General features: G+C 38.7%; 1 protein-coding gene across 5 annotated transcripts in view; it reads right to left on the bottom strand.

Annotated features, from left to right (window-relative positions):
• MYO1B (myosin IB) overlaps positions 1 to 14906 on the bottom strand; it is a 183357-nt gene that overhangs the window by 31017 nt on the left and 137434 nt on the right. For all 5 annotated transcript variants that reach the window (XM_079925368.1, XM_079925367.1, XM_079925369.1 and 2 more), the window contains 4 exons: positions 8249 to 8353; positions 6125 to 6187; positions 2581 to 2781; positions 1149 to 1375 (listed from right to left, as the gene is read on the bottom strand). In XM_079925368.1, coding sequence (XP_079781494.1) covers positions 1149 to 1375; positions 2581 to 2781; positions 6125 to 6187; positions 8249 to 8353 — 596 coding nt within the window. The remainder of the gene's footprint in view (positions 1 to 1148; positions 1376 to 2580; positions 2782 to 6124; positions 6188 to 8248; positions 8354 to 14906) is intronic.

Raw genomic sequence — 14906 nt, 5'->3', positions numbered from 1 at the left:
GAATAAAGGAACTTTCTGGGGTGACGGGAATGTTCCATGTTTTGACCTGAGTGGTGGTTACCAAAGTGTATACAATGGCGAAAAAACAATGGAGCCATTCACCTAGGATCTGTACATATCACTCCATGCAAATTATACCTCAGTAAAACAGAATCTTAAGGTTAAAAAAAAAAAAAGTTTACTCAAATGAGAATAACAAAAGCAACTGATCACACAAAGTTTCTTGGTTAATTTTTTTGAAACTAGGATCCTTAACCTAATATATGTTCTAACCTGTTTGCAATCAAACCAGGGGATTTTACCTATTTACATTTGTTATGAATATAAATACTAGGTCAACAAGTTAAACACAAAAATGTTCTTCACTCTAACTTCCTCATAACTGAATTTTCAAAGACAACTGTAGAAGGTACATGTGGGTGTGCACCTGCCACATGAAATCTGACCCATCAGATACACACCTTCTATTACCTAGTTCACCAAATATACACATCACAAACTCTAATCCTACTTGGTCTTTACTGAATTTTGAGAACTAAGATGCCCTAGAAGCAAACGAAAAAAAAAAGAGAGAGAGAGAGAGACAGAGACCAGATGCTTTTTAAGGAGTTCTTTCTACTGTTTTGAAAAAATTATTTAGATTGTTTCAGAAATCATTAGTTTCTCTGGGCCTATAACTCTCACAGGGAAGAAAGAGGCACATACTTCCTCACACCAGACCTGCAACTGAAGCCCCAGGCGCTTCAATGCTCCAAGTCAATATAACAAGAATCCAAAATGAATCCACCAAAACAGTTTATGCAAAACGCTTACCAGAAAAAAATTTACATTTTGTTTCTTAACTTGTCATTAAAAAAAACCCCAAAAAACCCAAAGTTGAGAACTCCTATGTGCCAACAACCCAATTTCATTAAGTATCTATTCCCATCCCCCGCCACAATTTTTTTCTTTTCCCTTTTTAAAATTCCCTATTTTGAGGCCACTGGAGTATTTTTTAAGCAAACCCAAGACACCGTATTATTTGACCGCTAAGTACTTTAGTTATCCTCTCCTTGGGTTACGCTCAGATTTAAGCAAACAGGTAAATGATCTTCCTTGAGAGTGCCTTCATAATCGAATGGTCAAAGAATTTTATGTGCCAGAAATACCTAATGTAGTTTGGATTCTTGGTCTGTAGGTTTTTCATCAGAGTGGCCACCGATGCCTTGAACTGTGAGCCGGCTGTAGGAGGCCTTTTTAGGTTGATCTTGGCAGGGTTCCCTTCGGGGAACAAAGACTTGATGAGGGCATGGCCGGCCTTCCACATGGCTTGGGACAGGTCTCTATAGAGAAGGTCGTTGTTCTTATCCACAAATCCTTCCACTTGGTACAGCACCTATGAGCAGCAGCACATGGGACTCAGTGGCTGACACACTGCACGCTAGAACATCAAACAACTGTTAAAAATATCCCGAGACTATCTATACTGCAGCCTCTTCTTTCTCCATCAAAAAATCTCCAACAAGTTAGTCACACTCTAATACCAAATTAGCCTCCAAGTTTAAATTCCATCTGTCTAAATCACAGAAGAGTTCAAAATAAATTCTATTACCCTTCAGGATTTGCAAGAATAAACTCCAAAAATGTTATTATAACATTTTCAAAGGATTTTAGGGTTTTTTTGGTGTTCAAGCATATTTTTGAGGTTTTACTTGTATTTTTTAGTTTACATGTGCCAATTCTAGTGTGTTTAAAAGGAGACGGGGGAAATTGAGATAACACAGATATTTTCATAGACATCCTAAACCAGCAGAGAAACTGACCAGGAAAGTATCTCTTAATAACATGGGCTAGTGAAAAAAGATGAAGTACCAAGTTCCAGCATTTTGAAATTAAAGGAAAAGGTACTATATACTTCATTTTTACTAAAGCCATAATCAGATTTTTTCCCCTTTGAAGTTTGCAAGCTTATTTATAAGAAAGGAGGTATTAACTCCAATCAATAATCATTCAGGACCCCCAAAATCAATCTATTGTCCCAATTGTTTTTAATATTATCTTTATATAGTTGATGACATAAAATTAATTACCCCAAATACTAACCAAATTAATAAATGCTTAAAAAAAAAAGTAGATGTTTTCTCCAGTGTCGTTTCAAAATTCAATCTAAGAATTCATTATTTTGCTAAATGGTTGGTGCTTTTAAAACCTTACTGTAAGTCTTTTTTATTTTTTAACATCTTTATTGGAGTATAATTGCTTTACAATGGTGTTACTGTAAGTCTTTAGTGAATGCTAATTTTTTACTGGCAAATCTTTTATCAGTGTTGATAGATCTTTTTTATTGGCTAGCTTTCAGAGCTTGAAAATAATAAAATCGATTTTTAATATATATACTTGAACTCTTTCATTAAAGCCACTGGCTTTCCTTTCAGCTCTCAGTAAGATTTTGCTCAACATGGTCCATATTCTATTCCCACTGAACATTTACTGACTCCATGCTTTCAGCAGCTCCATTTATCCTCTGGAGCTGGCGCTGGTCAGAACGCCATCTCTGAGGCTGAGGCTCGGGGTCCTCCAGGGGGGCCCGGGCTCCCGCACCTTGCCGGCGTAATGCTGGATCCTGAAGCAGCTGTGAGGCAGGGACGTGTCGTTGAGGAACCGGGAACACTTGCTCATCCTGCTCTCAAAGTGCTGGTGAGTGGCGCACACTTGGTTCAGCTTTTCCAAGAAGGTCTCGTCGGTGACCGTGCCTGGCCTCAGGCACTCCTCATCCAGCATGGCCAGGATTCCGTTTGTGTTCTGGGCGAAAGGAGATAAAAGGGTTTCCTTCCTTCCTCGCTGTATTAATAATTATTCCTAATTATGCCATTAAACACAATCGACTTAGTCACAAGAAAATTCCGTTCAGGCACAACAAAGAGCAGAGAATCAAAACAAGTAACAAAACGCCCCCCACAGAAATCAGCCCTCTTCCAGCGGGGTCCCAGGTGCTCTGGGGGGTGGGGAGGGAGGAAGTATCTGCATGAGTCTCCCCCCCGCCCCCGCCGCAGCCCACGATGCCTCCCCGACGGCAGAACAGGACTTAGGTATCACCTCAGCCACGGGTTGATAACTGAAATTCATGTTGTTTAGCAAAAGGCAAGTCAGACCTCAAAGATTCATAAACAAATCTAAAAGTCAGAAACTAATGTGACAATACTGTCTCCTTATATAATGTGGTCATAAATCACAAAGCATAGTCTCTTAAGGCCATTATTTGACTCACAGCTTGAGAAGGAAATTGGTTTCAGATGTTTCCAAATTGTTCCTATGTTCAAAATAAAGTTTATTTTCTCGAGGAAAAAAAGTGGTGTGATTCGGGAGGCTGCTTTTAACGATCAATGCAATCAAGCTGTGTTTCAAGAATATCTGTTTAGAATAAAATTCTCCTTCCCTATAAAATTTCGAAATGGATGTTAAACATGGGTGAGAATTCGTTTGTTGGGTATTCAGACCCTGTGATCATATTTACCCCAAGAGCAGTCAGCCCAGCTAAAGAGAATCAAAAGTCAGGAATCTTCTACTTTGCTAAATAAAGGCTGTTGTTCCTTTGATTGCCCCTACAGGCCCACACATCTCCATTCCACAGAGAACAATCCACTGACCATGAGCCCCACCCGCTTCCGCCAGGGCAAAGTCCCCCTTGGCTCCTCTCCCCTTCTCCTTACAAGGCCATGACATCCTCTGACCAGCACTTATTCATTCCACACAAAATCTGGGGGAAGTGTGGATTCTCAGGAGTCAAGTGTGTTCATAACATCCCCGGAGTAAACATTATTGTTAGGCGATGCTGGAAGGAAACATTTCCTTTATGTATCCAGGCTCCTACGTGAACATGAGTTTCTTCAATCATATATGCAAGGGGATTTTTGGCTGAGATAATCTAGTTAAATTAAGTGTATTACCACTGTTTTTTTTTTTCTCCCTTCTTAAAGGTAAATAATTAAGTGCAATGTTACCTTTATGAAGAAAAACGTGATAGTCACGACTTCTGAAAGTTAAAACCTCCCCAGCAAACTACTTTGGTCACAAAATTTACCAGAAAAAATTTTCAGGAAATCCACTGATTTTCTAAATTTTAGACTAGAGTTTTAAATTGCTTAGGTGGAATATTAGTGTTCACAATCCAACACTGTTTACATTTTTCAAAACAAAGTTTATTTTTTAATTGAAAAATAGTAATGCTTCAGAATATTTTTTTAAAAGTTCAATTTAATCAAAGAGGTGGCTTTCAAGAATATCTTGAATACTGAGGGATAAGATACTGGCCAATGAATAATATCCAAAACATCTTGTTAAAGATGAAGAGAAAATGATTTGCTGGACATTTGGAGCCTGTGAGTCTATTGCTGAAGCAGAGCACTCACCTACGCTGAGAGCTAAAAAGACTGTAGAAAACAAAGTTTATGCATTGTTTCAAACTACTTTGTTATTAAGTCCAGGAAGATTTAGTAAGACTAAGCTTTTACACACAAATCAGTCTTCTTGCAATCAATTCGTTCATGATAAACTACATGATAAATATGATGTAAAAACAAAAATCTTAGATTCAGAAAGGTTACTAAAAATTATGCAGTAATTTTTCACACGTTAAGCCTTTTCACGTACGTAATTTGTAACCTGAAAAATCCCACGGCCCTTGGCACCTGTCAAGTCACACACACACCATCTCTCACGTCCCTGAAGCAATCTATGGTCCATACCAGCCACTCCTGGGATCCTACTTAACTTGGCTCCTGAGATGGTCCCTTTACCCTCCTTTATTTTTACTTGAACAGCATGGAGTTTTGTTGTCGTTGTTACTTTTTAAGAAAATTTTTCCAGCTTTACTTAGATATAATTGACATAAAATACTGTGCAAGTTTAAGGTATACAACATGTTGATCTGATACACTACCATAGTGTTAGTTACCTCTATCACATCACGTAATTACCATTTCTTTTTTGTGGTGAGAACATTTAAGACCTACTTCTTAACCACTTTCAAGTATATAATATATAACACAGTATTGCTAACTATAATCTCCACACTGTACATTAAAGCCCAGAACTCACTCATCTTTCAAGTGGAAGTTTGTACCCTTTGGCCTACATCTCCCCATTTCCCCCAAACTTTAGCCCCTGGCAACCACTATTCATTTTATTCTGTTTCTGAGTTTGTTTTTTTTTAAGATTCTACATATAAGTGATATCATACAGTATTTGTCTTTCTCTGACATATTTCACTTAACATAATGCCCTCAAAGTCCATCCTTGTTGTCACAAATGGCAGGATTTCCTTCCTTCTCATGGCTGAACAATATTCCATTGTACATATACATCACATCTTCTTTATCCATTCATCTGTAGACGGACGCTTAGGTGGTTTCCCTATCTTGGTTATTGTGAATAAAGCTGCAGTGAACGTGGGAGTGAAGATATCTCTTTGAGATCCTGATCCTGTTTCTTTTGGATATATACCCAGGAGTGGGATTGTTGGGTCACATAACAGATCTAATTTTAATTTTTTATAGGAACCTCTATACTGTTTTCTTTTTTTTTTCTATACCAATTTCTATAGCGATTGCACCAATTTACATTCCTACCATCAGTACCATCAAGGGTTACCATATCTCCCCACATCCTCACGAACAATTATCTTTTTGATAGTAAGCACTGAATACTATGTTAAGAGGTCGCTAGAATTTTAGAAATGAAATGGATATTTTGACTTGGCAAACACCTTCTTTTTTTTGAGTCTCCTCTGATCAGTGCTCATATTTCCACGAGCTGTGGATTGGACCTGGGTTCCCAGCACACAAGAAAGAATGGTGCACCTAAGGGCATGGCATCTGAGCGTCATGAATGGGCTCTGTGATACGGCAACAGGATTAGCATGGGGGAACCTGGCTAAGTATCAAAAAGTCCAGCTGTCTATGTATGTGTTCGAGAACCATGTGTGAGTTCTTAAGGTTGTGATAAAGTTTCCAGAACTCTGTATTTCTCTGAAGTGTCGAAATAGTGAAAATACAAAAGCTTGACAACACCGAAGGCAGTGAGATCGTTCGTAAGTAGTGAATTACACTACCAAGAACTTCTTTGGGAAACTGTACCTAATACTCACATTTTCTATTAGGTCACAAATGATAGCATTATTGAAGTACTCAATGTGAGTCCATTCTATGTCCTGAAAGAGAAAACAGAACAAAATCAAATCCCATATGATGATGCTACAACACTACCATCTCTAACATAAGACTTTGCCCATCTTACTATACTCCACTTCCTCTCTGAAAATTTCCTTTATAAAAATCAGTGCTGCAAATGTCATCTTCCGGTTCCCAAAACTTTCATAATGCAGCAGTCTAGCACTGACACGATCCGACTGAAACAACCGCCCTTGACCTGTGCTGAGGCTGTCTCCCCTTCCACCCTCCCATCTGTGGCAATTTCCCATGCACTTCGCTGGCCCCGGGTCATTTATTCAACAGGCCCTTGGGTCAATATTACTTTTTGTATATTTACAATGTTTACAAGGAAATAAGTCAGAACTTGATCCCCAGATTTTTCTGTTCTTAATTTGTAATCACAAGGAAGAAATTAATTTTAGAGTCAACCCCATATTGTAGGGCCGTTAACTATTTCAAATGTAAAAACAGAACAGTGCTAAGATAAGTATTTTCAACATAAGGAAAGACATGAAAACCTATCCACTGGTTCTAACGCTAGCTACAAAGCCAAATCTGGGAGGCCAAGTGTAATCATTCTGTATCTGCTTACACTCTCCGTAAGTGTAAACATTTATTTTTCTTCTAAGGGGAAGAAAGTTAATTCATACGGCAAGCTAAGGATCTTCCTATATACTCTTAGAAGTGTTTTAGACAATCTGTACAAACTGTTTTAAGTTACAGATCAAAGTTTGCGCATTCTCTTTATGATGATAAGACAGGAAGAGAATGAATCTGGCTTTTAGGATGTTTACGTTACAAAAGGTGCCATTCAAGTATAAAATGTTTCTAAAGCATGATAATCATTTCAAATGAAAGATGAAACATTCATGATTTAGTTTTTGAGTAGATGAGTTATTTTACTAAGTCACTGGGAATAATAATCACTTTAGAAAAATCTATACTGAGAAGCCAAAAAAAGAGGATTCTGTGTCCTTAATGACTTAAAATGACACTATAGAAAATGAAGAGAAGGAAGTAATATTACTAAAATATTAAAGCAAATAAATGAAAGGGAAACAAAAATATAATACGATATATACAAAAAAATTTCTCCTTTTTGTCTGATATAAATAAATTTATACTTAGAAAAACACTGGCTATTTAAAAACTGAAAGGGTGAAAACCAAGTATGTGTTTTACAATTAAGGATGAAAGGACTCTGTAAATATTACTTCTGATTATTTTCCAACGACATTCAGTGAGATAATCCATCCACAGCACTAGTATAATATCTGGCATATAGTAAGCACTCAACAAATGTTACCTGTTTTTATTATAAAATTTTTAAAAATCAATGCTTTTCAAGATTGAACAAAATATTAAAATATTGTTAAATACTGAAATAGTAAAGTATTTTCAAATTTATATACGGTGATAATTGACTTCTTTGGTATACAGTTCTCTTAGGTTTTGTCAGATGCGTAGCATCAGGTAACCACCACCACAGCCAGCCTCCAAAATTCCCTTGTGCTCCCCCTTGGCAGTCACACTCCTATCCTCTGGCCACTACTGACTATTAGACACTTTGACTCTATAGCTTTGACTTTTGTAGAATGACATATAAATTAACTCATACATATGTAGCCTTTTGAGTCTGGCTTCTTTCATTTAGCAAAATGCATCTGAGATTCCTTCATGCTATTGTGTGTATCAGCTGTTTGTTCCTTCTTATTGCTGAGTACTAGAACCTTGTACGGATGCACCGCTGTTTTTTTGTCCATTCATCTCAGACTAGTTTTTTAACAGGGTATTATTTTACTTCACTCTACTTGAATCCAGTGAGACTCAAGTTGGTCAGCTGATGTTCACTGAGCACCTACTATGTGCTGAGCACTGTCCTGGGCACTAGCAGCAAAGAAAATCCCAGTTAGCTTAGATGTCATACCAAACAAATTTTTAAAAGGTACAATATGGCTAAACTTTGAAAAATCTGATTTTAGGGTCATGTTTGTACAGTCTTCTGAATCCAGAATTTGTATTATGAGTAAAGGAATACGTAAAATTTTTTTCAATATTACCTCCCGTATATATTCCTCCTGCTCTTCTTTAAGAGTCAGCTCAATGAAGATTTGTTGCAGCTTTTCATTACAATAATTAATAATGAACTGCTCAAAGCTGTTGTCCTATATGGAGAAAAATGAAGACAGCCTTATAAAGCAAGCCACTGGCACTCCCATGACAATGCCACTCTAACATCTCACTCCACAAGAAACGCCACACACGGTCTTGCAGACTTAACTGCGGCCCAGCACACAGCCAGAGGCTGGCACATCACAGGCACCCAAGAAACGATTCATGAGTCAAGTGAATGAATGAAGGATATACAAGTTACACACTATTTGGAGAATAAAGAATTTTAGTTGACAAATAAGCAGCCCACAAACATGGTAAAAAAATGAGAAAGAAATACATTTCCCCCTAGAGGATCAGCAAAGAAACAGTGAGATTCATCATCTCTGTCACCCAAGTTCTCAATCTTCCATTCTCAACTCTGGAGCTCAAGAAAGTCTTTCTGACCTGACCTCTTACTCCCCTACCCAGGGTCAGATCCCTCATTCTGACACTTACATACCAGCACTTTTGAAAAATCATACTATGTGTATACATGCGTGTACATGTGCATTCACATGTATTCATTAGTGTCATATTTATCTGTCTCTCTAGATCGTACATTTCTTAAGGGCAAGGGTTGACCATACATCTCTTGTTCACCAATGGAAGCCCATGCCTGCAGCACCTTGCACCTAGCAAGCACTCAGCATGTATGGGCTGACTACACGAATGAAGTGACCACAAAATACAGACTCAAGGGAATCAGCACATCAAAATCATCTCCTAGCTAGAAACTCTCTCCTCTAAGAAGGGTCACACATTTATCACTCTTATGATTCTCAGCAGTGTCTTCTTCATATCAGAGTTATTGCCTGTGAAGATTCATGCCTACATCATTTCTGAACGATCTGCAGGGTTTAACGTACTGCTGTACATATTGAGGGCACAAATGCAGGTCTGTTGGATGAATATACTTCACCAAGAACCACACCATCCAAAAAGAGGTAGATCTAGCAATAAAACTTGTTATTTTCACCTCTATCCCCCTCTCTGCAGAGAGAGGCGATGGTGGCAGTGGGAGTGAGAGATGGTGACCCCACCACTGATAAACCAGACTCTTTTCCCAATGAGGTGGCCAGTCCTGGCATAACTGGCTATGAGGGTTCACCTGTAACGGCAGAAGCTCGCCACTCCCTGTGAATACAGAGCAGCTGCCTTCAAATCTTTCCATAAATGATGAAATCAAAAGTCAAAGACGTTTTTGAAAGTTGATCTTCAAAATCAAGTTTGGTGCAACCAGGACAAATTGTAAAAGGATACCTAGGACGCAGCATCTCACCACTCGCCTTCCTGGAAGGTGGCTGAGGACTTCTAATCACTAGTGAACTAATTAATCCGGGGAAATTTTAAACTCAAAACCATAAGTGACACATAAAATACATTATCACTGACTAATCTTTTAATGTTAAACGTAGTCGAAGATAAAAGTTTCTTTCTTTGTTTTAAATCCTGAAGGTTCTTACTTAAAAGGCACACATTTATCACCAAAACGTTCAACAAATATAGTCCTGGACACAAAGGTCATTCCCCAGTCCCCATTTTCATGTTACGTTTTAAAAACCATGTGTTCCAATCCTCAGAGCTTAACAATTTTGACCAGAGGCTGAAGTCAGTCTGATATAGATGCCTTATAATCAGTATAAGGCCATTTCTTTATGAGGAAGTCTGGCTTTCTCAGTTTGGTAAAATATATCCCTATATAGTGCTACTACCCCAAATTAAAACTTATAAATAAAATTAAAATTTTAGTGACTTATAGGAGATCTTTGGTTTTTTTTAGAAAACAAATTCATGGAGTAAATCCTTTCTGCTATTTAATAGGGCTGTGCCTATGGAGCTATTTAGACAAAATTATGCTAAATTTTCAAATGGCAACTAATGAGGAGAAGGGAGGGGAGAACAACTGGTGTCTCTGACACAGTATATGGCTGTGAATAGCTGGAGGTACGCTTCCAGAACGGGACTATGAAATACACACAAGCAGATTAGAAACCGGAGGCAAAGCTTCACAATTACAACACAACCTAAGGAGTAAGTCTGAGCTAAAGTAAATTTCCCCTCAATTTTTATAAGTTCTTGTATGAATTCTATATTTCATGTCCACACACAGTTAATCAATGGTCATTTACTGCAAACTTCACACAGTTGGAGAAGCTATTAACACAGGAGCATGCAACAGACCGGCACTGCAAACAGTTCATACTTACTGCATTCTGGTGCACAAAGGGACAGATTACACAAAATGCAGTCAGTTCTCAATTTGCAATAAACTTCTAAAAGTAAACACTCATTGACAGTTATTCATCGGTGCAAATGACAGATTTTATCATCCAGGCTGTATTTCTTTTTTTTCTTTATTTTTTTGGCTGTGCCCCACAGCTTGTGGGATCTTAATTCCTCGACCAGAGATTGAACCCAGACCCTCGGCAGTGAAAGTGTGGAGTCCTAACCGCTGGACCACCAGGGAATTCCCCAGGCTATATTTCTGACTTGCACAAAACTTTAGATCGAGACACGTGTCCCATCATCTCAAAAGACAGGAACACGATACCTACGTGTGGTATCTGAATTGGGGTTCTGCTAGGTGAGAGCTATTCAGGATAAAAAACAGTCTGACTGAAATAATATACCATATAACTCGCTGGAAGTCCTAAGGCTTCAGAATCAAATACTTCTAATGCTAAATTATCAGGAAAATAAAATGTGTCTGACACATCCACCCAAAGACTCAGGAACAAAGGCAGTTGGCAGGTCACCGAAAGAGTGAAGAGATTCAGCAAGATCCAGGGCATCCCCCTTTCTCACCACAGCGACCCATGCCTGTGCTGCATGGGCTGTATCCCCCCTTCAAACACAAAAGAGGGAAATGAGAGTGTTCTGAAGACAGCCTAAGAACAAAAACTTGACTCTCTGACCTGATCCTGCTGCTTAAAGAGCAAAAACCAAAATCAACAGCACAATCATTAAGGCCCAAACCAGCTGACTTCCCCACAGAAATACCTCAGTCTCTACTGCAAACCTACCTCACAGCCCCCAAATATGTCATGAATCGTCAGAGCGATTCATTATTGCTGAAAATGAAGGCAATCACATTTCCTCTGATTAACGTTTAAGTTGTTGATAGTGTCCAAATGTTTGGGAAATGAGACTTCACAAATCGTTAAAAATAAATTGCAAAAATTTATAATTTGCAGAAAATTAAGGAAATGTCTGGTGACAGTCCATAAACTGCAACCTGCACAGGTCCAATTTCTTCATTTATACAGGCATTAAATATCACCCGGTTTTCCCACTCCCCTTTATAAAACAGCTAAACTGGGTCTAGGAACCGTCACTTGAATATGAAGGCACCAAAGCAACTTGATATTTGGGTGCTTTTTTGGTTTGTCAAGAACTCTGTGGGTGGCTAGCGATCCCCGAGCTGGGCTCACTCTTGCACACGGCAGTCCCATGAATCAAAGTCTCCAAAGGAGGGCTTCCCTGGTGGCGCGGTGGTTGAGAGTCTGCCTGCCAATGCAGGGGACACGGGTTCATGCCCCGGTCCGGGAAGATCCCACATGCCGCAGAGCGGCTGGGCCCGTAAGCCATGGCTGCTGAGCCTGCGCGTCCGGAGCCTGTGCTCCGCAACGGGACAGGTCCGCGTACCGCAAAAAAAAAAAAAAAAAAAAAAAAAAGTCTCCAAAGGAGGAAGTAGGCAGGGGCTGAGTGCTCCCATGAATGACTCGCCTCCTCTCCCTCCAGTCTGCTACCCATGCTCCATGCATGGAATTTTTCTCCGTTGTCTAAAGCACATTTATCCCTCAAGACTGAGGGATAAACTCATACTCCCAATAAAGTTCATAACTAGTTTATACCCATAAGTGCCAACCATGAGCTTTCCACTTGGAGTGATTTTGAAAGAGGGATCAAAAGTACTGGCCTGTTACCATATTCGTATATTCTCAGCAAAGAAGGCTAATGACATCTTACGCTCTTTAGGAGAGATATTTAAACCTTACACTCTTTAAAAATAATGTATATTGAAAGGAAGATGTAAAATAAAGGAGGCAGCTCCATCACCACCATCATTAGGATGGTGGATGGGAAGGAATTTGCAGGTGAATATCATGTAGGAAACGGGTGGGGCGGGGTGTGGCAGTTCAAACACTAAGATCGTGACTTATTTCAGCAAAAAGTACTATTAATTACATAGTTAACTGATGTTTCTCATAGCTCAACACTTTCGTCTGAGGTCAAATTTTGGATATAACAAGTTGGGTGGGGGGGTTCCATATTTTACATACAATGTAAAATACATAATATTTTATTTAATGTATTATGTCTGTTGCATAATAAATGAAATGGTACATTTATCCAAAAGTTATAAAACTTTGTAACAGCACTGTTTCAGAGGAGGTGGGCTATATTACTGCTTTAAAATGTGCTGTTGGTCTTAGCAAAGATTTACTCGGTGGAAAGCCCTTGGGCAGTCCCCATTTATAATGCTGTTCCTACAGAAAAATACAGTGCAATTAACAATCCATTTTTAAAAATTCACAATTTCAAGAAATGGGCCCCAAAACAGGAACCACTTTTTTCTTTTTTTTAAGAAAGTAAACTTAAAAAAATAATCCTCGGGCTTCCCTGGTGGCGCAGTGGTTGAGAGTCCGCCTGCTGATGCAGGGGACGTGGGTTCGTGCCCCGGTCCGGGAAGATCCCACATGCTGCGGAGCGGCTGGGCCCGTGAGCCATGGCCGCTGATCCTGCATGTCCGGAGCCTGTGCTCCGCAGCGGGAGAGGCCACAACAGTGAAAGGCCCACGTACCGCAAAAAAAAAAAAAAAAAAAAAATCCTCAAAATCAGAGAAAAACATTTAATATTAAATATTTTCCTTTTAAGACAGTCACAAAATTGAATGACTGGCTGAAGTTACAAAAAACTTTCCTTTAAATACGTAACAGTTTTCTTCTAGGTACATACTCAATTATGGTCAATTTTAGAAAAATATCAATACCATTATAGTGCTCTTAAATATTTTTAAATAGCCTTTGATTTAAAAAGTTAAAGCAACAACACTGATGAACGAGCATATACATCTTATGAACCATATTAATTCTCACCATTTTCGTTCTAAAATCTACTTTAAATTGTCTCCTTTCTCTTCAACTACAAGTTCTCTAGCAAATAAAGGACAAAATTAAAGGCAAAAAACTGGAACAAAAAGTGTTGCCTGTAACTAGAATCAATTTTCTTTTAAAACAATATTTTAGAAAACGAATCCTAGAATCCTGAGACGAACCTACCAGTTGGTCTTACACTGACCCTTCCCCAACTAATAGATTGTTTTATTTGAAACAATCGTTGCACCTTGCCTATCACACCCTTACTGTATATGGCCACTTTCAACGAGGTTGTAAGGGCAAGATGAATACGAGTGCCTGAATCCAAATAACTAGCATTTGGCCTGTACAAAACTAGCTCGATCATACGAAAAGTGAAATACTCAGCCACTGCTGTCCTGCTTTGGTCTACAGCACACTGATAGGTTTCCCCAGTAAACCACCTATCCATTCTAAGACCCATCAGATAAGTACTTAGAAGAAAGTTGAATCAACTTAGATTGCTCAGCACCGTTTTGAATTTAATTTCACTTTTTAAAAGAATAGCACTTGTTATTTCATGGAGATGCTATAAATATTCCTCAGAGATCTAAGGCCATGTTTGCAGTTATAAGAATATCCAAACTGAATTGTGTAGAATTGGGAGTATCTGGATTATAATTCTCTGCCTTTGCAAAACTGGGTATGTTCTACCAGGATTCATAGCTAGATTTTTCTCCTCAATGAACTTTAATTCACTTTCACCTTATTTTCGGTATCAATGTTCCACTCTAATCTGTTTTCCAAACTGACATCAGATTACACGCGGCCAGCAAGGCAGAGCTATTCACCCAGCTGGCACTGGAATGTTTTGCAGTCAAATGCATGTGTCATCATCCCATGGTTTAATGCATCAGTTTCCCTCTTCCGTTTAGAGACAGACGAAAGTAAATGAAAGGTTTTCACCAGCTCAGCTGAAAAACGTTCTCATGGGAACTGTCAGTCGGGTCAAGAGGCAGAATTAGAAACATTCAAAAAAATTTCTTCTAGTGTCCTGTCCCATTTTTAAAGTGAGGCCCAGGGCTCTCCAAAAGGCAGGATCTTAATTCCTGCAGTCAATTTTCACTGAAGAAGAAAGGCAGAATTTTCTCTATAATCTATCAGTTTATTTTCACTTGAGTGGACAATATCATAGAAATGTTCATTTTTGCACTGATGTGGATTTTGAATACCTCCTCTTGAGTCATACTCTGAGCCCTTGCACTTCAGCTTATGGTACTTTTAAGTCCTTAATTATATGCGTTCCTAATGTTCAACCCTATGAGCTTTGACATTTCCATGTGTTCCAATTTTGCTGAGAATCCAGGAAAATGTATGATAGCATCTGGGGTATTTATGTGAATAAATTAAAAGAAAAAAAACCTTTCTACTTCTCTATCAAAGAGCAGGTAAAAGTATCTTAAAAGTGCCCAACCAAATCTCTACT

The sequence above is a fragment of the Stenella coeruleoalba genome (assembly GCF_951394435.1).
Source record: "Stenella coeruleoalba genome assembly, chromosome: 6".
NCBI classification, from domain to species: domain Eukaryota; kingdom Metazoa; phylum Chordata; class Mammalia; order Artiodactyla; family Delphinidae; genus Stenella; species Stenella coeruleoalba.
Note: the sequence above shows the minus strand (reverse complement) of the source record. Positions and strands in the feature narration are given on the sequence as shown.